At 38.5% G+C, this 25,068-nt stretch overlaps 1 protein-coding gene across 4 annotated transcripts in view; it reads right to left on the bottom strand.

The window, feature by feature from the left end:
* The window catches only part of rbpjb (recombination signal binding protein for immunoglobulin kappa J region b), a 57,975-nt gene extending 33,301 nt beyond the window's left edge, over nucleotides 1-24,674 (bottom strand). For 3 of the 4 annotated variants that reach the window (XR_009066722.1, XM_057855335.1, XM_057855334.1), the window contains exon 1: nucleotides 24,327-24,667. Coding sequence is in view for 3 of the 4 variants with exons in the window: in XM_057855335.1 (XP_057711318.1) it covers nucleotides 24,327-24,346 (20 nt within the window). In the remaining variant the exon portion in view is untranslated. Of the gene's footprint in view, nucleotides 1-24,326 lie in introns of all 4 variants that reach the window. The other variant, XM_057855333.1, reaches the window with a different exon arrangement.
* Between the last annotated feature and the right edge of the window lie 394 nt (nucleotides 24,675-25,068).

Below are 25,068 nucleotides of genomic sequence, written 5' to 3'. Positions count from 1 at the left end.
CTCGTAATTTGATTAGAAAAACGCTTCGAATCATATTTAGCTACTTCGAGTATGTTTAATTAGATTGGTGTTGTAATGGTTTGTTTTGAAAGTGTTTGCATTTAGTTTTATTGATCTGAGTGGATACACTGCCCTCTAGTGGCAACAGTGAATACGACAAAACTCATTTAACATGGCTGAATCCAGCTACTCACTGTTAAGACCAACATAAGCTAAGTTTTTGTTTGAGTTAATGGTTTTTAATTAGTGATGCACGATAATGCATTTTTCAACCGATACCGATAACCAATAATCACCTCCTCCTTCCAACAGATAACCGATAATGTCAAGCCGATAACTCTATTGAAAAGATGTACATATATACAAATTTAAATTATAAAAAAGACGAAATGTTACTGTGCAAAAATACAATTTATCGCTACTTTTTCCATATCAAATGTGAGCAAGTAGTAAAGTCCAACGTCGAATCATTGTATATTAATTAAGATCCATAATGCTAACAAATTAATGACTTAATTGCACAAAAAATACCTTGAGGAGGGGTTTGGGCGCCGGCCCAGAATTCGACAAAACTGTGTCGGTTGCACACAATTGAAGGCTAAATAAAGTATAGAATTATCGGATTGCATTATCGGTTGAATTTTTAAAAATATCTATTATCGGTGTGATGTCATAATTGCCATTATCGGCCGATAATTATCGGTAACCGATATTATCGTGCATCTTTATTTTTAATGCATTCGTATTTTAGCTTATGGGAATATTTAGCCATTTTTTGTGGGAATATGTGTTTGAACCACTTTTTAAGAGCATTGTAAAAAAATGAAAAGTTAGCAATTTATGATAGCATTTAAGGTAGCGGACTTTTGCCATGCAAGTTAATTAATTAAATTTTATCTGCTTCAAGTATTCGTTTAATTTAAGTGGCGATGTAACTGTTTGTTTTGAAAGTGTTTGCATTTAGTTTTATTGATTTGGGTGGATACACTGCCCTCTAGTGGCAACAGTGAATATGACATAACTTATTTTACAAGGCTGCTCCCTGTGAAGACCAATCAGCTAAGTTTTTGTTTGAGCTAATGTTTTTTTTTTAATGCATTCGTAATTCCGTTTACAGGTATAGTTAGCTGTTTTTTGTGGGTATATGTGTTTGAACCATTTGTTAAGAGCATTGTTAAAAAAAAAAAAAAAAAATTTAGCATTTTTATAGCATTTAAGCTAGCGGAATTTTGCTTTGTAAATTAGCCAATTGTTCATTTGTTGTACTTCGAGCTTCATTTATTATTTGGTTTAATATAGCGCTGCAACGATGAATCGATTAACTCGAGTATTCGAAAAGAAAAAAAATATTCGAATTAAAATTTTGTTGCTTCGAGTATTCGTTTAAAGTGGTGTTGTAATGGTTTATTTTAAAAGTGTTTGCATTTATTTTTATTGATTAGGGTGGATACACCGCCCACTTGTCTGCCTCTTTTCACACGGCTGAATCCATCTGCTCCCTGTTAAGACCAACGTAAGTTTTTGTTTGAGCTAATGTTTTTAAAGCATTCATAATTTAGTTTATAAGTATTATTTAGCCGTTTTTTGTGGGAATATGTGTCTGAACCATTTGTTAAGAGCATTGTAAAAAAACTCCAGCATTTTATAGCATTTAAGCTAGCAGACTTTTTCTATGTAAGTTAGCCAATTGTTCTTTTGTTTTACATAGATCCTATTTTTTTTTTATTATAACATTTGAGGCTCAGCTCAGATATTTTAATTTTTCATGTTCCTTATCTCATTACTCGATTATTCGAACTAACTAGTCCATCGATTAATCGACTACTAAAATACTCGATAGCTGCAGCACTAGTTTAATACCATTTGAGGCTAAGCTCAGGTATTTCAACTTACTGACGAAAAATTAAAAGGGGTGACAAAAACAACACGGGTCAGCGAGTGATGTTGTACTGTCGTAGGGTATTGACAAATACTGAGGAACTAAAATGGTGCAATGAAGGTAAAAATCTGCATTACTGCATTTTTACCTCAAACCACTGACGACATACCAAAAAGAAAAATGGAACATTGAACACGGTGCTCTTGTAAAATGAAAAAAATATGTGGAGAGGTTGGAGTTTAAGGGTTATGATGGGTCATGTGTTTGGGAGTTGGGGGGCTGTCAGGAAAGAAAAGAGTGGGGAGTGAGGCGCAGAGGCCTTGAACCCTGAATGAACCACAATTTTCCCGCTTCTCATTCGCGGCTGACTCACTGCGAGCACACCCGGGGGGATGCCGAGCCGGGAGAGAAAAATCAACCGCAGTAACAACGTAGCTGTCGCGTTCTGGCTCCGAGACAAGATTCCGCGAGCCGCTACGAGGATTCCGGCCGGGCTTCGGTCTGGCTAATGGATGCCTTAAAAAAGGCCATATTAGCCGTAAGCAATTTACCAAAGCTCCATTTGCAGTGGTATGAAAAAGTATCCTAACCTTTTGGAATTTCTCACATTTCTGCACAAATTCCCCATCAAATTTGATCTTTGTCAAAATCACACAGATGTAAAAACAGTGTCTGCTTTAACTAAAACCACCCAAACATTTATAGGTTTTCATATTTTAATGAGGATAGTATGCAAACAATGACAGAAGGGGGAAAATAAGTATGTTAATCCCTTTGCCGAAGGAGACTTAAAGAGCAACTGAAACCAATTTTTACTAGGGCTGTCAAAAAATTAAAATTTTTAATCAATTAGAGCTTAAAAATTAATAAATCGTAATTAACCACATTTCAAACCATCTATAAAATATGCCATATTTTCTGAAAATTATTGTTGGAATGGAAAGACAAGACGGATATATACGTTCAACATACGGTACATAAGTACTGTATTTGTTTATTATAACAATAAATCAAGATGGCATGAATATTATTAACATTCTCTTAAAGCGATCCATGGATAGAAAGATTTGTAGTTCTTAAAAGATAAATGTTAGTACCACTTATAGAAATTTTGTATCAAAACCCCTCTAAATGTTTTCGTTTTATTAAAATTTGTAAAAATTTTCAATCAAAAAATAAACAAGTAGCTCGCCATTGTTGATGTCAATAATTACACCATGCTCACTCATGGTACAAACCCATAAAATCAGTTGGACCCAAGCGCCAGCAGAGGGCGCCAAACACAAAAAAAAAAGTAACAAGCGGACATTACACTGTACTGTCATTTTAGTCTGTTTGAGCGAGGCATGTGCGGTAATTGTGTCAAATATTTTAACATGATTAATTTAAAAATTAATTACCGCCCGTTAACGCAATACTTTTGACAGCCCTAATTTTTACCTAACAATTTAAGTCAGGAGTGTGCCCAGTAACTGATGAGTGGTTTAAATCTGCCCTGCCCACTATAAAACATACACCTGGTTAGAATGGTCTTGATAAGAAGCATTGTCTGATGTGCATCATTGCTTGTTCACAAGAGCTGTCTAAAGACCTCCGATCAAGGATTGTTGATTTGTATAAAGTTGGGAAAGGATACAAAACCATCTCTAAAAGTCTGGATGTTCATCAATCAGCAGTCTAAGAAGTCTACAAACGGAGACAGTTTGGCACTGTTGCTTCTCTCCCAAGGAGTGGCCGTCCACCAAACATGATGCCAAGAGTTCAGCGCAGAATACTCAGAGAGGTAAATAAGAACTGTAGAGTGTTGGTTAAAGACTTACAGAAATCACTGGCACAGTCCAATATCTCTGTGCACACGTCAACTATTTGTAAAATTATGGAGGACTCCACAGAGGAAGCCACTGCTGTCTAAAAAACATTGTTGCTCCCAAAAAGGCACTTGGACACTCCACAGAAGTTTTGGCAAAATAGTTTGTGAACTGATAAAACCAAAGTTGAATTGTTTGGGAGTAACACACAAAATCATGTGTGGAGGAAAAGTGGAACAGCTCACCAACATCAAAACTCATTCCCACTGTGAAGCATGGTGGAAAGAGCATCATGATTTGGGGCTGTTTTGCTGCCTCAGGGCCTGGACAACTTGCAATCGTTCATTGAAGAATGAATTCAAAGGTTTATCAAGTTGTTTTGCCAGACAACCTAAGACCATCTGTCTGACAGTTGAAGCTAAAAAGAGGATGGATGCTAAAACAAGACAATGATCCAAAACATGGAAGTAAATCAACTTCAGAATGGTTTCAGAAGAACACAATACACCCTCTGGAGTGGCCAAGTCAAAGTCCAGACTTAAACCCCATTGAGATGCTATGTCATGACCTAAAGACAGCCATTCATGTCAGACATCCCAGGAATCGGACTCAACTACAGCTGTTTTGTAGAGAAAAATGGGCCAAGATTAGTCCTGATCGATGTGCTAAACTGATCTGCAGCTACAGGAAGTGTCTGCTTCAAGTTCTTGCTGCCAAAGGAGGGGCCACAAAATATTAAATGTGATGGTTCACTTACTTATTTTCCCCCTTCTGTCATTGTTGGCATACTATCCTCAGTAAAACATGAAAACCTATCAATGTTTGGGTGGTTTTAGTTAAAGCAGACACTGTTTTTTCATCCGTGTGATTTTGACAAAGAACAGTTCACATTTGATGGTAATTTTATGCAGAAATGTGAGCAATTCCAAAAAGTTCAGATTCTTTTTCATACCACTATACAAATGGACCCACTCCACTCAATCTGATAACATTTGGCAAACTCCATTCGGACACCTTCGCTTTTTCACCCGATTTGATACAATCGTAATAATTCCCGTGACAGTCGTAGCCGCCGCATGTAAAGCGCCTCGAAGGTTTGTGTTTACTGTCTGAAAGACAAAAAAGCTGGACTGAACAGTTTGGTGCAAATTTAACACATGGCATGTTCCTTGGGTTCTCCAGAGGCGGAACGTTTCTGTCCTAACAAGCGAGCGTGGTGGTTTTGGCGGAGCTAAAACATCAAAAGCACCATCTGCAAAACAGCTTAAAACTTTAATTACCATGTATACACAGTTATTTTATTTTCGCTTAGCATATTGTACGCTCGAAAACAATTTTCAACGCTAACATAGAAGTCCCCACCCACTCTGGGCCATTTGGTACGGGGCCAGAAAAAGCCTGATCAAAATGTATGTTTTATTGATTAGCGATGACTAAAATTATCAACCAAAGCAGTGTTGTTTTGGGCAACCATTTTAATTTTTATCTCAGTCTTTGTCTCTTGGACGAAAATCCTTATTATTCTTCGTCATATTTTAGTCATTGCAAAAAATGTTCGTCTTCGTCTAATTTTAGTCGACAATTCTCAAAATGTTCTTGTCTATGCACTTCAAAAGTTTTAGTCCATGAATAAATAAATGAATAATTTCCAATGAACATGACAGATTAGCACATAACAAGGACACCGCCATTTTCATCATGATAATACACATTAGGGCTGCAACTATTGATTATTTTAGTAGTTGATTAATCGAGTAATCAGAAAATTAAAATACCTGAGCTTAGCCTCACTTGGTATGAAAAATTAATGAGGATCAAAGTACAACAAAAGCACAATTGGCTAACTTGCATAGCAAAAGTCCGCTAGCTTAAATGCTATTAAATGCCAACTTTTTTTCCTACAATAAAACGTTCATCCACATATTCCCACAAAAAACTGCTAAATATACCTCAAAACTAAATTATGAACACATTAACAATCATATTAGCTTTGTCAATTTAACCAATCTATTAACCTGTCGATCAGTTTTTTTTAATGTTCGAGTCATCGGTTTATGAACAAATTCAAGGAGATGTACAACAAAGTGTTTATGCTAGCAATAACATTTATTTTTGGCTTGCTAAGTGTGCACTTTCTAAAGAACAATAAATGCTATTTTTTTTTCCAAAAGATTCTAAGGAGCTTCTAAAAGGACATCGACAGAAATGAAAAATTTTAAGCATCTGGTGCGCACCAGAAACAGTCTGGTCAAAATTAGCATTATATAGCATTTGAGCTAGCAGACTTTTGCTATGCAAGTTAGCCAATTGTTCTTTTGTTAGGTTCTCATTTATTTTTTTTATACCGTTTGATGCTAAGCTCAGGCACACATCGGGCACCAGCAGTTTTTTTCCCACAATGATCTTAACAAATGGTTGAAACACATAACCCCACAAAAAGGGCTAAAAATACCTATAAGCTAAATTATGAATGCATCAAAAAAAACAGTAGCTCAAAAAAAAAAATCACCTTATGTTGGTCTGAACAGGGAGCAGCTGGATTCAGCCATTTTAAATGAGTTATGTCATGTTCACTGTTACCACTAGAGGCTCGTGTATCCACCCAATCAATAAAAATAAATGCAAACACATTAAAAAAAAAAACATTACAACGCCACTTTAATTAAACAAATACTCGAAGCAGCAAAATTTAAATTTAAGATTTCTCATCGAATTACTTAAAGTAACTGAAAGTAAAAAATAAGATACTGTGAGGTACAATTAGGTTCTGTTTATGCGACTAAAAACAAGACAAATTTAAAAAATGACTGGGGACAAAATGGCGGCTGAGACTCCGGCGTCATAAAGTCTAAATCGCCTAAGTCGAGTACGATACCTGTATCGGTATCCGGTGTAAAACGTACTCAACTGGACTGTACATTACCCCAAAGAACCACTGGGGGCGATCAAAGCATTGCAAATACTGGCAGGCAATCTTATAATTATGTGTTTTATTATTTTTCTTAGTGACTATTTCTTTCTGGTGACGCAGTAGTAATATGTGATTTATTCATAAATTAGGATCTCTGTGCAACAAAAGAACAATTGGCTAACTTAGCAAATGTCCACTAGCTTAAATGCTATAAAATGTTTTTTCTTTTTTTATAATGCCCTTCACAAATGTTCTAGCTCATATTCCCACAAAAACGGCTAAATACACCTATGAACTAAATAACGAATGCAGTAGTGCTGCAACGATTAATCGATTAACTCGAGTATTCAATTAGAAAAAAAGATTCAAATTAAATTTTGCTGCTTCGAGTATTCATTTAACTAATGTGGCATTATAATGTTTTTTTTGAAAGTGTTTGCATTTAGTTTTATTGATTTGGGTGGATAAACGGCCCTATATTCTACCTCATTTCACATGGCTGAATCCATCTGCTCACTGTTAAGACCAACATAAGCTAAGTTTTTGTTGGAGCCCATGGTTTTTAATGCATTCGTAATTTACCTTATGGGAATATTTAGCCATTTTTTGTGGGAATATGTGTTTGAACAGTTTTTTTAAGCGCATTGTAAAAAAAATGAAGAGTTAGCAATTAATGGTAGCATTTAAGGTAGCAGACTTTTCCTATGCAAGTTAGCCAATTAAATTTTATCTGCTTCAAGTATTCATTAAATTTAGGTGGCGATGTAACGGTTTGTTTTGAAAGTGTTTGCATTTAGTTTTATTGATTTGGGTGGATACACTACCCTCTAGTGGCAACTGTGAATATGACAACTCATTTTACATGGCTGAATCCAGATGCTCCCTGTGAAGACCAACATCAGCTAAGTTTGTGTTTGAGCTCATGTTTTTTTTTAATGCATTCGTAATTCCGTTTGCAGGTATAGTTAGCCGTTTTTTGTGGGTATATGTTTAAACCATTTGTTAAGAGCATTGTTAAAAAAAAATAAACAAAAAAACTTAGCATTTTATAGCATTTAAGCTAGCGGAATTTTGCTTTGTAAATGAGCCAATTGTTCATTTGTTGTACTTCGAGCTTCATTTTTTAATTTGTTTAATACCATTTGAGGCTCAGGTCAGGTATTTCAATTTACTGCTAAATGAAAGTGCAATTCTCCTAAATTATATTCTGCAATGCATTAAATGTTCTTAATCCCGTTACTCGTTTTTGAGCTAATGCTTTTTTTTAATGGATTCGTAATTTAGTTTATAGGTATATTAAGCCATTTTTTGTGGGAATATGTGTCTTAACCATTTGTTAAAAGCATTCTAAAAAAACGTTAGCATTTTATAGCATTTAAGCTAGGGACTTTTGCTATGCAAGTTAGCCAACTGTTCTTTTGTTGTCCATAGATCCTCATTCATACCATTTGAGGCTCAGCTCAGGTATTTTAAGTTTTTATATTCCTTATCCGATTACTCGATTATTCGAACTAAATGGTTAATCTATTAATCAACTACTAAAATAATCTATAGCCGCAATCCTAGAATGGCGTAAAAAAACATTAGCTCAAACTAAAACTTAGCTCATGTTGGTCCTAACATGGAGCAGCTGGATTCAGCAATGTGAAATGAGAAGTCATATTCACTGTTGCCACTCGAGGGCAGTGTATCCACACAAATTAATCAAACCAAATGCAAACTCTTTAAAAACAAACGGCACTTTAATTCAACGAATACTCCAAGCAGCAAAATTTAATTTGAATCTTTTTTCTAATCGAATTACTTGAGGTAATCGATTAATCGTCGCAGCACTAGTCATAACCCGGGGACTACCTGTAATGTACTTTCTAATCATTTGATCAAACAAACGTACCAAATACTACAATTAGCGTTGTTCCGATCATGTTTTTTTGCTCCCGATCCGATCCATTTGGGGGCCCTAAGCAAAATAATGCCAAGGGGCCCATATTTTTGGCCAGCCATGTCGTAACAGTGTACTGTGAAACCCATACGTCCATATTTTGTATATTAATCATATTTTGTTGCACTGCATACTTCAAACTTCTCACCCCAAATGACATGTGATGACAAGAAAATGGATGTTTGCATGGATAAACGGCAATGCGCTCCACATTATTCACGATGCTATATTAACAACGTATAAAATGAGGTTACCAGATTGGGGGCCCCCTAGTGGTCAGGGGCCCTAAGCAGCTGCATAGTCTGTGTATAGGCTGGGCCGGCCTCATATATATATATAAATATATAAAGGCATGTCCGATATTTTTTTGCCGATTCCGATACTTTGACAATGACGTGATCGGACCCGATCGAACATTTTTAACAACAATACCTTTCCCCCAGACTAGGGTAGCACAGTAGAGCAATAGTAAACATTTCTTAATGCAATTTCATTGAAAAGAGTTTTCCTAGCTATTTGTCAATATGTGGCTTACAATTTCCTGTAGACTATTATAGGGTGAAACTAGATCTAGATATTTTTGTGAACTAAATAGATATGTGGAGATGGCCTTAGTTAAACATTTTAGAGGTCGTACATGAAACCCAGATAACCGGCGGCCACATGTGCAAGCCCTGGACAAGCAAAGTGCATTGTTCTTTTAACCACAATCAATGGAGTGCCTCGCAAAACGACAGCCACGGCCGTTACTTCATTGTGATTGTAAGCGAGCACCAGAAACCTCCTGACGTCAACGGCCACAGGAATGCCACCAGGCGGATTCTTCTGTGAAACAGAGCGGCAGCCTTAGCTAAACAGCCGCACAATGCGGAGATACGTACGGCGATAACAGCGCACCTTTCCTGGAAACCGAACGTGTCGTTTTCGCTGCTGTTTTTCCTTGACTATTTTCCTGACATTCGAGAACTCCCTGTTGTGCCCTTGTCTCGCTTTATGCCGGAGAAGTGGGAGGGGGGGGGGGGGGGGGGGTCATTGCTGGGCGAACACTTGAGGTGGTGACTTGACTTGCAAAAGTCACTGTAAAACTGCTCATTCACACAACACAGTGCCGCCGGGGCAAAGTCATTCTGTAAACTGATGAAAAATCCTACCTATGCAGTGGTTCACTGACATGTACATAACTGCATTCAAAATACAACCCCTAGCATAACGTATTGAATCACCAGTCTCGGACGAGCACTCACTCAGACATTTTATCATGTAGAACAAACTCAGATAAAAAGCTTGAAAAAATAATGAATTAGTTCAAAAGTGCAACTCTTTAGCATTCAGAAACACTAAAAGAAATGAATGAAAAACATTGTGGTGGTCGGTAAACGTTACTTTTATAGAGCAAGTGCAGGGAAATATATACGTCTGGAATCACTCCATTCTATGGATAAAAACATGGAATCATTAGAAACAAACAAAGAAATAACAATCAAAACACATCTCGAGTATTTAGTATCACCACCTCTGGCTTTTATGACAGCTTGCAGTCTCTGATGGAATTGCATGGAATTGATGAGTATTCATCAATTTGGTGCCAACTCTCTTTCATTGCAGTTGCCAGATCATCCTTGCTGGTCGGAGCCTTGCTGTGGACCATTTTTTTCAATTTCCATCAGAGGTTTTCAATAAGGTTAAGATCTGGGCTATTTGCAGGCCATGGCATTGACTGGATGAGTCTTTCTCCAAGGAATGCTTTAACAGTTTTAGCTCTGTGGCATGATGCATTGTCATCTTGGAAAATGAAACATTTTCAATTGAAGTGATAAAAAAGCTGTCTAAAATTTCAATGTAAACTTGTGCATTTATTGAAGATTTAACCACAGTAATCTCCCCAGTGCCTTTGCCTGACATGCAGCCCCATGTCATCAAGGACTGAGGGAATTTTGATGTTTTCTTCAGGCAGTCATCTTTGTAAATCTCACTGGAACAGCACCGAACCAATGTTCCAGCATCATCACCTTGTCAAGAGTCAAGAATCTGCATTGGACAAGGTGACGATGCTGGAACTTGGGTTTGGTGCTGTTCCAGTGAGATTTACAAAGATGACTGCCTGAAGAAAACAAAAATTCCATCAGTCCTTGATGACATGGGGCTGCATGTCAGGCAAAGGCACTGGGGAGAAGTTTCAGTGTTGTCAGTTAACGCGTTACTGTAATCCGATTACTTTTTTCACTAACGAGTAATCTAACGCGTTCATTTTTCTACACCAGTAATCTGATTAAAGTTAGGTTCCTTAGTGTATCTGCATTACCATTTTTTCATTGCCTATTAACGTATGTGAAATGAAGATTATTGTAGTCATGTACGAAGAGCATTTTAAATAGAAACGGTACGTGTTTCCAGTTTTCCAGTTCCTGTTTTGGTCTCGTGTCACATGTGTTGTGGGACTGAAGGCGTGGGCCAGGCGGGTGGACATTCGAGCCGAGTGTTGACACGTTGCGAGGGAATGTTGATCTGTGGATATCCATGAATGAAGGTGAGTATTTTTCCTTTATTCTGAAGGGTATCAGCAAAAGGTTGGACTTCCTACATGCTCGGCCGTTTCGTAGCTTTGCCGTAGCAACGACATCGCTCCAAGTTGGCAAGCTTTGTTTAAAATATGCGTGTTGCACATTTATGCCGTGAGGTGATGTGTTCGTTTAGCATCTGTGGGATGTGTTGTAAGTCGGATTGAGTGTAAAGTGCTTAGTTGCTGCCACGTTTTGTGGCCAAATTGACTGCCAGTGTGTTGAGAGGAGTACTTCCGGGTTGTAGACGCGCATCCGCGCCCGCCACCACCTTTGCAATTTTGTGCAGTCAGTTTGCATTGTTTTACATTGGCACTGATATGCTGTTAACCATAACCCGAAATTCAGAAGTTTTGACACTATGCTTAATCTTAGAGTTAGCGGGGTTTAATTGGTCGGTGGAGTTGATTTCAACAAATTCCAAGCAGTTTGTCAGATATTTGTTAGTTTCAGGGCTCCAGAGTGGCTAAGCTAGCGCGAAATTCTGATATTCCCCTTTAAATTCATGCAAATTCATCGGAAAGTCAATTCCATGTGATGACATTTTTCTGTTGTCATTCTTATGTTGAGGCGGCAAAGGGAGAAAAATGGGTAAAAAGTAACTGAGAGATTACTTTTAAAGTAACTTAGTTACTTTGATAATGAAGTAATCACTAAAGTAACTAGATTAGTTTTTTGAGGCGTTATCAGTATCAGTAATTAAAATTATTTTTTTCAAGTAATCTGTGACAACACTGACAAGTTTACATTAAAATTTTAGACAGCTTTCTTATCCCTTCAATAGTTCAAATATGTTTGGGGACAATGAAATCCTTTTCCAAGATGACAATGCATCATGCCAAAGAGCTAAAACTGTTAAAGCATTCCTTGGAAGACTCATCCAGTCAATGTCATGGCCTGCAAATAGCCTCTATCTCAACTCAATTGATAACCTGTGGTGGAAATTGAAAAAAAAAAAGGTCCACAGCAAGGCTCCGACCTGCAAGGATGATCTGGCAACTGCAATCCAAGAGAGTTGGCACCAAATTGATGAAAAGTACTCATTAAGTCCATGCCTCATAGACTGCAAGCTGTCATAAAAGCCAGAGGTGGTGCTACTGAATTCTCGAGATGTGTTTTGATTGTTATTTCTTTGTTTGTTTCTAATGATTCCATATTTTTATCCATAGAATGGAGTGATTCCATAATATTTCCCTGCAATTGCTCTATAAAAGTTACATTTACTGACCACCAGAATGTTTTTTATTCATTTCTTTTAGTGTTTCTGAATGCTAAACAGCTGCACTTTTGAACTAAGATTGTTTTTTTCAAGCTTTTTAGCGGAGTTTGTTCTACATGATAAAATGTGTGAGTGTGTGCTCGTCCCAGACTGGTGATTCCATACTTTTTGCTAGGGGTTGTACAACTATAAGCTATCTTAAAGCTTCCCACTTCATTCTTATCTGACACAGTGATAGCGGCAGTTGCGGCTAGGCTTCGGAAACGGGTGGACTGGGGCTTTCCCGACACTAGAGATCCCGTGTTTTGTTCAGGAAGGTGCTGGGCTCCAACATAGACTTCACTATCAGTTGACGAGACAGCTCCTACAGACATTGCCCCACGGCTTCCCGTAGGGCCCCAGGCTAGGTAGACCCTTGTGGCAGCTGTCACTGCGATAAACTCTAACACACGCTGCGTTCCGACGCTGGATTTAAGTGGAAACAGAACAAAAGTTTTAGTGGATACAAACAGGCAGGAGTAGGCATGTGCCGATTACCGGTTTTAAGGTATAGACCCTACCCACCGACGTCACAAAATCACGTGATCGCTGTATTGTTCCGCCCCCTTATCCGTCATTTTGTGTCTGTATTATCAATGGTCTCAATTGATCGAGCAATTTATAATGCATTTCATGGAAGACCCGGTGCTTTCGGATGCCGTAAACTCACTTGATGCGTTGCATAAAAGGCGTTATGTGGAAAAGCTTCAGTTTATCCATTCGCCAGATCCATATTTGATGCCTAAATCGATGTTTTTAGACCCGCTGTCTCTGCTAGCTACCCTGATATTTACAACTATCTCGTCCACACAAAATCAGCCTATTCTCACGAAAGTTTGAAAAACTTTAAGAGCTTGGAGGCTTATAAATACTTCGTTGCTGGTTGGGTGAAACAGGTCCTCGTCCACGAAAATTCGGCAGGAATCTATCTTGTGCTTGGAAAGGTGAGTTACGAAATTTTCAATTCAAAATCTTTTGTTCTTGCTAACATCCACTGTCAAGTCTAATGTATTTCATGTCATTTGTCAATGGAGCTAGGGCTTTTAATGTTTATATGGTTTAGCGATAGCACTCTCACTACATACATACGTGTATGTTGTCGGCGATTAGCCTAGCAATGATCTTAATTGTGGTTGTCAGCCCAAAACCCTCTAAATATATATGAAATGCATCTTACCAGATATAAAATGACTACTACATAATCTGTGGTAATCGTTTGGAGCCCAGTTTTCTCGTCGAATTGCAGCAGCCCATCTCGCTCTCTCCTCTCCGGGTCTCTCGGAATCCGGTAGAACTTCAAGTCTCTCAGTCTATCTTCTCTGTTATTGCAACCGACCGCCACACACGCCTTCACCATTTTGATTATTAATGTTAACGAGCAGAAAAACACGTCGTAAATAGGAGGAATGCACGTAGCCGTAACAGGTAAACACAATGTGTTGACGGACAATTGGGAGGCACCAGTCAGGAGGGCGGAGTTGTGATGTCACGTGGGTAGGGTCTATACCGTGGTATGAAAACGTCAAGGTTTTAAACCGCAAAACTTATCCGTCATACCGTCCCGAAGGTATTAGCCATTTTTTTATGTCCCTAAAATGCATGGAAAAATCCCTCGCTTGCAGCTGCAAGGCTCAAACCTCCTCCAGCGGTTGTTGCTTAGTGTCAGCGAGTTAGCTGTGCTACATGTTGGCTGTAGGAGGAGAAACTCCTTTACCCCCCCCCCATCGAAGAAAACGAAATCGCTAGTATGGGAATATCATATTTTGGTTAATAGGTCACACTTAATTTGACAGCGGCGTGAAGGAATTCGCCCCAGCCCCCCGTCAAGCAGCGGAAACTGCGACAGCCGAACAAAGTGCCGCTCTGCTGTTGCCGCTTCCGGAAGCCAACCGGGAGGGCCGACGTTCCGCGCGTTCCCCTCCTGTGTTAACCTTTTGTACTGACTCCACGTTCCAAAAGTATGAAGAAGACTCACCGAAAACAGGTTGACAATTTATTCGTCGACAATGGTTAAAAAACAGACGACGGAGGGACAATTCTGGATATAGGGTCGTCAAAACAACGGCTACATAGCAATGTTTCCGAGCAGCGAACCGTTTGTTATCCTAAGACTGCCATAAGACAACGGTCAACCTCTGCTGCCACCTGTTGTCAACACTGTTGTTGTCCAACATGCCTCCTAGCATTCATTCCAGCGCTGTGTGACGTAAATAACAATTATAATTCATGTTCTGTGCTAATTATTTCTTCAGTTACTGTTCTAGTTGTTTCATTCATTGCTAGTTATGGAATTTGGTAAGACTTTATTAGACAGTGGCGCCATAAGACTGTCATAAGACCATCATAATTATGAAATGACACTGCCATCATTAATAAATGCTTATGACTAGGGTTGTTCCGATCATGTTTTTTTGCTCCCTATCGTTTAGTTTGAGTATCTGCCGATCCCGATATTTACCGATCCGATTGCTTTTTTTTTTGCTCCCGATTCAATTCCAATCATTCGCGATAATTTTTTCCGATCATATACATTTTGGCAATGCATTAAGAAAAAAATGAATAAAACTCGGACGAATATATACATTCAACATACAGTACATAAGTACTGTATTTGTTTATTATGACAATAAAACCTCAAGATGGCATTTACATTATTAACATTCTTTCTGTGAGAGGGATCCACGGATAGAAAGACTTGTGACTTTGTATATTGTGACTAAATATTGCCATCTAGTGCATTTGTTGAGCTTTCAGTAAATGATACTGTAGCCATGGCCAAATGCATGATGGGAAGTGAAACCATGACTGTGCGTAGTGCTACTAATTGATATATCTTCTCTGCGTTGGGAAATAACATAAGGTGTTAAGATAAAGATCAATTGCTACCTTTCCTCCCCACATTGCTTCCCATGATACTTCTAATTGTAGGGAGAGGGATTGTAAGGCTTTAGCCAATTAAAAAAAAGGCTCCAAAGGCTGCCAAAATTCACCCTACTCATTTTACGCTGCCTTTTATCTCTCTGTATAGGTAAAACAGCGCCATTACAGATTGAGCGCTACAATGCGTGAGTGGGTCGTGCAACACATGCATTAATTGCGTTAAATATTTTTGAACAGATGTAAGGGATCCAAGCTGGACATAAATGGAGTTAGCGACTTAATTTGAAGGATGAGTTGGCTGTCATAAGCATTCATTAATGCCTATGATAATGTCATGTCATGACGGTCTTGTGGCAGTCTTATGACGCCGCTGTCAAATAAAGTGGTACCAAATTCAATAAATAGCAATGAATGAAACAACTGGAACAGTAACTGAAGAAATAATTAGCACAGAACATGAATTATGATTATTTACATCTACAGCGCTGCAATGCATGCTAGGAGGAATGTTTGAGAACAACAGTGTTGACAGCACGTGGCAGCATAGGTTGATTGTCTCGTCCAAGAGAACAGTGATGGCCAAATTGAAGCTTCTTGAAGCAATGAAGCTTCATGGTGGTTCATTTGGTCTTATAATGCCGCTGTCAAAGTGTTACTAGTTGACTGGTTACTGGCCCAGTTTCCCGTCAACTGACAGTTAAGTCTATGGGTCCACCTACAAGAAGCCTGGCATTGAGCATGTACACATCAATCCCACACAAACCAATAAGTCACTTCTGTGTGTGTTTGGAGTCATAAATCAAATAAAACATCAGACCAAGTCTGCTGGATGAAAACGGACAAATTCATACCCAACAATTAATGTAGCTAAGTGTTTCCTCACTAAAACTGAATGACAGGAAACTCTCGTCATACTGGCAAGAACGCTCCATGTTTTCTGAATGAAACATCCTGAACGCTGACATTGAAGCCACCATCCCTTGGCAAGCCGTGTCCAAAACGTGGGCCGCAGGAAACGCTCTTGGAAAAAGACAATTCATGTCAGAAAGCTCCAAACCGTGCGTCAGCAGAGCGGTATCTGCAGCCTGTGGCTTTAGCGCTCCTTCTCCGCTGTGTACTCCGATGCTTTAGCCAACAACAACACAACCGAGAGCACTTTGGGCCCCCATCAAACATTGCAAAACCACACTGGCCGTAGATTTACATCAGAATGTTCCGTCCCGTCTTCGCCAGGCAAACTCCGGAGCCCCGAAAGCAAATTCGGCTCAGATGAACTCAATAAAACAAACACAATACTGGACTAGGGCTGGGCGATATGGCCTTCAGTACGTATCACGGTAAATTGAGCAGACTTACCTCGATAACGATAAATGACGATAAATTCGACCAAGCATTTCTCGTTGATTTACGAGCTTTCAATTTAACATATTTAACAACTGTACATGCACTCTAAACATTAAGTACATCAAATTTTCTTGTAATCAATAAGAATTCAAGTATGAACATTAATAACAGCTTGTATAATTTGAACAATGTACAACATTATAAAAATCAATATGACGACTGTGCAAACATATTGTAACAGCCAACTTATTGTTAATGGCTGCTGTGACATAATTACAAGTGTTTACTTCAAGGTTTCAGGGTTTTTTTCCCCCCAGAGCATTTTGTAATATATGCACACACACATGCACCCCCCCACACACACATTACAGCCATATTGCTCTTATGCCAATGAAACATTAAAGAATTTATGATGGCAGTAATGACACAGACTAAAGCAAGCACATACAGAAAAATAGCTGTGGCCATTAAACGGTCATATTATAGGTTTCACTGTTGGATTGTACATGATGCTGAATGCTTTACCATCATCAACGCTATCAGAGAAATCACACACACACACAAAAAAATGCAAAATAACACGACATAGTAATTGCTAGATGCAGTCCATGCCCAATCCACTCATGAAATTCAGCTGTTTCGACAAGGTTAGAGCCGCTATCCAACTCCATCACGTTCATCTGTAGTGTTAGCCGCTAGCATTAGCACGTGTCCTAGCTACCAGTAGAAAGCACTGAAAGCACTCTCTCCTGAAATCGTGAGAACCAGGGAGGACGGCGGGTGAAAGCCTGTCTGGATGCCGCCAAGAGTCTAGTGGCGAAGCTCCCTTAAGTCACACTCCATCACGTTTGCTTGTAGCGTTAGCCGTTAGCGTTAGCCTACCGGGCTTCTGTTTGACTCCCTGATAATCACTTGACTTCATTCGTAAGCACACTGACGGGTTTCTTAAAGGGCAATAAACATAGCCGAACAACACAGTCAAAGATGGATGAAAAGACTATATTTTCTTGTTTTATTCGATTAGCGAATTTACAGACATGGTCAAAATTAAGTCGGTCATGGTGAAGAATTTCGGTAACAGTAAACCGCCCGGCTCTATACTGGACTACAAAATAGTTGTCAACAACACATATTTAACGACCTATTTCACTGACAATCAAAGTCATTTTCTGATGGGATAATGGTTCAAGTTAATAATATGACCCAAAAAATTAAACGCTGTGCATTGTCGTCCAATTTCTACAGAGCTTCTAAGCAGCCATGGATTTCAAATTTACTGCATGTCGAACTCAAGCCGGGTGGTATACCGAAAATTGACCGTTACAGAAATTCTTTACGATGACCGACGTAATTTTGACCATGACGGTAAATTCAGTTATTTAATAAAACAAGAAAATATAGTGTTTTCATCCCGCTAATAGAACCGGAGGTCCCAACAGCATCCGCTCTAGCTCTGTTGTCATTGAGACGTTTGCCCAACTTTTGTCTTATCAGGTATTTGCTGCACGCATTTTTCCCTGAAGCTCGACAGTGCTCCTCACTTTTCAGATCTGGTTCAAATAGGAAAGCTAACGAGTAACACGCTGGAATTTCGCCAACGGGCCCGGTGACGTCACGCACTGCAACGTAACAAGAATGGCGACCTATCACTTAAAATAATTTTACAACATTTATTAAAACAAAAACATTAAGAGGGGGTTTATTATCAAATTATTATAACTCATACTAACATTTATCTTTTAAGAATTACTTGTCTTAAAAATAGAGGATCCCTTTAAAGTTTCAGTGTGGTTCATCTGGTCTCAAGTGTTACCGGTTAATATCTTTTGGTGTAAATATCCCATAATACAGTGAGGACAGCTGCGGCTTATAGTCCAGTGCGGTTTATCTATGAACAAATGCAGTTTTCGTGTCACATTTGGTGGGCGGTGGCTTAGAGTCAGGTGGGCCGTGTACTGCGAAAATTATGGTACATGCTAAGATCCCATTTTATTCACTTCAGCAGCAGACTTTAACGGGTCTTGGCGAGTCAACTGTCAAAATGCGCTCCATGTTACACCACTTTTGACAGGGTGGCCAAGGGGCTCCAAGGTGGGGGTTGTAGGATTGTCATTTAGCTCCGGGCCAAGCCTCCGCCACCATAAAGGTCAGCGCTTCGACATCTGCCGCTCTCTCGGAACCACTCTTTTCATGAAAAGGAAAGCCGGGAAGACGAGAGGACCCTCGGGGAAAGGACCCACGCGCGCTTACAAAAAAACCCTCTGTTGTGTCGCGGCGCTCGCTACGGAGCCACGCTCGCCAACAACCGCAGCCTACAAGCACAGAAGCGCACGCTGATGCAAACAAATACACATTCGGAAAGAAACTCTAAGCTAAGTGCACACCTTGCCACGACATAACCAATCCATTGTCAAAGTGACAACCATTTTAATAGTCGGTTAAATCGTTTCGAGACAATGTTGACCTGGAAATTGTCCAAACCAGCCATTTCCAGAAAACAATGAAACGGTAAAAGTTCAATAATATTTAATTACTGTTTTAATCATGTGTTTTTGCACTACCGAAGGTCAACAGAAATTTGTTGTCATGGTTGGAATTTGATTTTACACTAGAACAAAAAAACAACAACATATTTCTATTTGAGTTGAAAATTTGCTTTCGTGACTAGGGCTGCAGCTATTGATTATTTTAGGAGTTGATTAATCGATGAACTAGTTAGTTCAAATAATCGAGTCATTGGATAAGGAAAATAAAACATTCAAATACCTGAGCTGAGCCTCAAACGGTATAAAAAAATAAATAAGGATCTAAATACAACATAAGAACAATTGGCTAAGTTACATAGCAAAAGTCCGCTAGCTTAAATGCTATAAAATACTTTTTTTTCATAATGCTCTTAACAAATGGTTCAAACACGATCCCACAAAAACGGCTAACGTTAAAAAGACATTAGCGCCAACAAAAACTTAGCTTATGTTGGTCTTAACAGGGAGCAGCTGGATTCAGCCATGTGAAATAACTTATGTCATATTCACTGTTGCCACGAGGAGGCAGTGTATTGTCGTGCCACTTTAATTATACGAATACTCGAAACCGCAAAATTTATTTCGAATCATTTTTTCTAATCGAATTACTCGAGTTAATCGATTAATCATTGTAGCACGACAGTATTGTAATATAAAAGTGATTTGGTGGGAAAAAAAAAACAACAACAAAACTTAAAAATAATAACAAGAACAATTGTCTAACTTGCATAGCAAAAGTCCGCTAGCTTAAATGCATTAATATATATATATATATATATATATATATATATATATATATATATATGTACACATTTTTTGCAATGCTCTTAACAAATCGTTCAAACACATTCTCACAAAAAAAAAAAAAAAAAAAAAAAAAAAAAAAAAAAAAAAAAACAGCTGAAAAATACCTATAAATTACGAATGCATAAAAAAAAAAGTTAGCCTATGTTGGTCTTCACAGGGAGCAGCAGGATACAGTCGTGTGAAATGTATTATGTCATATTCACTGTTGCCACTAGAGGGCAGTGTATCATCCAAATCAATAAAACTAAATGCAAACTTTCAAAACAAACCATTACAACGCCACTTAAATTAATTTTAACGAATACTTGAATCATTTTTCTAATCAAATTACTCGAGTTAATTGATTAATCGTTGACGCACTAATCGTAACAACAGTAACTACTTAATAGTGGCACTTCGCAAACAGTGAAAAAGAAACACAGCAAGAGATATCACTTGGACATGTGGCCCACTGCCCAGATTTGACCCTTGTGACCTCTGTCAACACTGTTATCATTCAACATGCCTCCTAAAATGCATTGCAGCACTCCCAATGAAAATAACAATCAAAACTCATGTTCTGTGCGAATTATTTCTTCAGTTACTGTTCCAGTTGTTTCATTAATTGCTAGTTATGGGATTTGGTAACACTTTATTGGACAGTGGCGCTATAAGACTGTCATAAGACAATTTGGCTAACTTACATAGCAAAAGTCCACTAGCTTAAATGCTGTAAAATGCTAACTTTTCTTTTTCACAATACTTCTAACAAATGGTTCAAAGACATCATCCCACAAAAACCAGCTAAAAATATCTATTAAATAAATTATGAACACTTAAAAAAAAAAAACAATAGCTTATGTTGGTCTTAACAGGGAGTAGCTGGATTCAGCAATGTGGAATGATATGTCATATTCACTGTTGCCACTAGAAGGCAGTGTCTCCACCCAAATCAATAAAACTAAATGCAAAGACTTTCAAAACAAACCATTACAACACCCTTTAATTAATTTTAAGGAATCCTCAAAGCAGCAAAATTTAATTCGAATCTTTTTTTTTTTTTTAAATCGAATTACTCGATTAACCGTTGCAGCACTAATCGTGACAACAGTAACTACTTGATAGTGGTTAAATAGAAACACAGCAAAAGATGTCATCTGGACAGATGGCCCATCACCCAGACTTGACCCCTGTGACCTCTGTCAACCTCTAATGCCACCTGCTGTCAACACTGTCATCATCTAACATGCCCCCTAAAATGCATTGCAGTGCTACAGATGTGAATAACAATCAAAACTCATGTTCTGTGCGAATTATTTCTTCAGTTACTGTTCCAGTTGTTTCATTAATTGCTAGTTATGGTATTTGGTCACACTTTATTTGACAGTGGCGCCATAAGACTGTCATCAGACAATTTGGCTACATTACAGAGCAAAATTCCGCTAGCTTAAATGCTATAACATGCTAACTGTTTTCCACAATGCTCTTAACAAATGTGTCAAACACACAATCCCACAAAAAACAACTCAATATACCTATAAACTAAATTACAAATGCATTAAGAAAACATTCGCTTATGTTGGTCTTAACAGGGAGCAGCTGGATTCAGACATGTGAAATGAGTCATGTCATAGTCACTGCTGCCACTAGAGGGCACTTTATCCACCCAAATCAATAAAACTAAATGCAAAAACTTTAAAAACAAACCATTACAACACCACTTTAATTAAACGATACTCGAAGCAGCAAAATTGAATTCGAATTGCTCAAACAAAAAATTTTTCTCAAATTCTCACAAAAAACGGCTAAAAATACCTATAAAATAAATTACAAATGCATCAAATAAAATAAATAAATAAATAAATAAAATAAAAAAGAGGTAAGAGATATCATCCGGACAGGTGGCCCACCACCCAGACTTGACCCCTGTGACCTCTGTCAACCTCTACTGCCACCTGCTGTCAACACTGTTCCCATCCAACATGCCTCCTAGCATGCATTGCAGCGCTACCAATGTAAATTACAATCAAAATTCAAGTTCTGTGCGAATTATTTCTTCAGTTACTGTTCCAGTTGTTTCATTCATTGTTAGTTATGGGATTTGCTAACACTTTATTGGACAGTGGCACTATAAGACTGTCATAAGACAATTTGGCTAACTTACATGGCAAAAGTCCGCTGGCTTAAATGCTATAACATGCTAACTTTTTTTCACAATGCGCTTAATAAATGGTTCAAACACATCATCCCACAAAAAACAACTAAATATACCTATAACTATAAACTAAATTACGAATGCATTCACATTCTCACAAAAACGGCTAAAAATACTTATAAAATAAATTACGAACGCTTTAAAAAAACAATAGCTTATGTTGATCTTAACAGGGAGCAGCTGGATTCAGCCATGTGAAATGTGTTATGTCATAATCACTGTTCACACTAGAGGGCAGTGTATCCACCCAAATCAATAAAACTAAATGCAAACACTTTTAAAACAAACCACTACAACACCCTTTAATTAATTTGAACGAATACTCAAAGCACAAAAATTGAATCTGTATCATTTTTTTTCTCATCGAATTACTCGATTAATCGTTGCAGGACTAATCGTGACAACAGTATCTACTTGATAGTGGTGCTATCCAAACAGTGAAAAAGAAACACAGCAAGAGATATCTGGACAGGTGGCCCACCACCCAGACTTGACCCCTGTGACCTCAGTCAATCTCTACTGCCACCTTCTGTCAACACTGTAATCATATAACATGCCTCCTAACATGCATTGCAGCGCTACCAATGTAAATAACAATCAAAACTGTTCTGTGCAAATTATTTTTTCAGTTACTGTTCCAGTTGTAACTGGAGTAACAGTGGCGCCATAAGACTGTCATAAGACAATTTGGCTAACTTACATAGCAAAAGTCCGCTAGCGTAAATGCTATAAAATGCTAACTTTTTCTCACAATGATCTTAACAAATGGTTGCAAAACAATCCCACAAAGAAACGGCCAAAAATACCTATAAACTAAATTAAAGTATTAAAGTATTAAAAAACATTCGCTCAAACAAAAACTTATGTTGGTCTTAACAAGGAGCAGCGCGATTCAGCTAAGTGAAATGAGTTGTGTCATTTTTACTGTTGCCACTAGAGGACAGTGTACCCACCCAAATGAATAAAAATGCAAACACTTTCAAAACTAACCATTACATTGCCAATTTAATTAAACGAATACTCGAAGCAGCAAAATCTAATTTGAATCATTTTTTCTAATCGAATTACTCAATTAATTGTTGACACGCTAATTGTAACTACTTGATAGTGGTACTTCCCAAACAGTGAAAAAGAAACAGCAAGAGATATCATCTGGACAGGTGGCCCACCACCCAGACTTGACCCCTGTGACCTCTAACACACTCCCCTCCCCCATTTAACTGGAAAAAAGACCCTCAACACACACACAAGGATAATCACACTAAGACACATCCAGTGAGACTTTCATATTACTGTCAAATGCTTTATGGGTCTGCAGTTTTTAAAATAAATAAATAATTAATGCACAAGAAAAAGCATATCTTGAATAATGTTTGTCTTTTCAAGAAAAACAGCTTCAATCTCTATATATGATCATTTATTGTGAAAAAAAAAACGACAGTGCATATGGAGTGTGTAAAATATCAAATTAACCCAAATTTATACACCTTTTATTCCTTGAAACAGAAAACTATTTTAAGAAAAAGAAAATTCCATAACTTGTTTATAACACACGACCACAAAAATGACTACTTTTAAAGACTGCTTCAACAAACTAGTCAGTAAATTTCCTCCCAAAATAGTTCGTTTGGCTATGTGTGCTCGCTACATTTTTCCTAGATAATTCCTTCTCTTCTCTGCAATATCAAAAATAACAACTTTACGCTCCAAGATTCCCCTAACAAGTTTTAAACTGTTAAGACTCCTTACTTTCTTAAAACACGACTTTATTTTCATCAGGTTCACGAAGCAACAACGTGATACACTCGGGAGAGTCCTAGCAGGAGTCCATTATCGGACAGCTTCAAGCCCACAAATCGCACTCCTTTCCCGGCTAGTTTCAAGGCACGCATTCGGGAGAACAACCGCACAAGATAGACCGTTCCATCCGGTGAATGCACTAGCAATCCATCTTCATTTTGTTGTCGTTTTCGTTAGCTGCCTAGCATATATGCTAACCGATCGCGTGAAGCTAGCACACTAAACACCGCAGCAAACAGTGAGGACTTAGAAAAAAACGCTTAAAACATCAGAACAAAGAAACAACGTTATGCGATGACCGGAAAGGAGAGGAAAGTGAGCGCAGATCCGGCCGAAAGAGCACAAATATGCGACCAAGCCACGCTTAGTGAATCGGATCACTTGAACTCCCCGACACCAAGCCCCGATTCTCAGACTCACCCTGTCACAACAGGCGCCATCTTCCACAAACTCTCATCAAAACTCCAATACTCGCGATATCCTTTTTTTTGGCCTCTCCCCGCAGCCCCGGCAATCCGTCGAGACAACAAGAGGCCGAATGAAGGTGTCGGGACGAGGGAGAAGGGAGAAAGGGGGTGGGTAAGGAGACACAAGAGAAGGGGAGGCCACACTTTGGAAACGAGGGGGGGCAGTGAGCGAAAAGGGCAGACGCCACAACAACAGGCGTGGGAAAGTTCCCAGATCACGCGAGAGCTTCAAAACTCTCACAATAGGCGAACGCAGAGGGACCGCTGGCTCTCGCGAGACTTAGTCGCTTCCCATTTCCCACGTGTGTACCCACCTTGTAAATCATTGAGCGAAGAAAAACACGTTTCCCCCACACTGGTGGCATTTGGTGCCGAGGTGGGTATGGTAGACCAATTTGTATTCAAGTAAAAGTACTCATTATTTTCAGAAAAAAAATCTATACAGTGGAATGAAAAAGTATCTGAACCTTTTGGAATTTCTCACATTTCTGCATAAAATCACCATCAAATGTGATCTTTGTCAAAATCACACGGATGTAAAAACAGTGGCTGCATGAACTAAAACCACCCAAACATTTATAGGTTTTCATATTTTAATGAGGATAGCATGCAAACATAAAAGGGGAAAAAATGAGTAAGTGAACCAAAGGCGTAGGTTTGCATAGAGACGACAGGGACATAACACTAGCAACTTT

Source organism: Corythoichthys intestinalis, chromosome 13, assembly GCF_030265065.1.
Source record: "Corythoichthys intestinalis isolate RoL2023-P3 chromosome 13, ASM3026506v1, whole genome shotgun sequence".
Classification (NCBI taxonomy): Eukaryota; Metazoa; Chordata; class Actinopteri; order Syngnathiformes; family Syngnathidae; genus Corythoichthys; species Corythoichthys intestinalis.
This window is presented reverse-complemented; position numbering and strand designations above follow the sequence as displayed.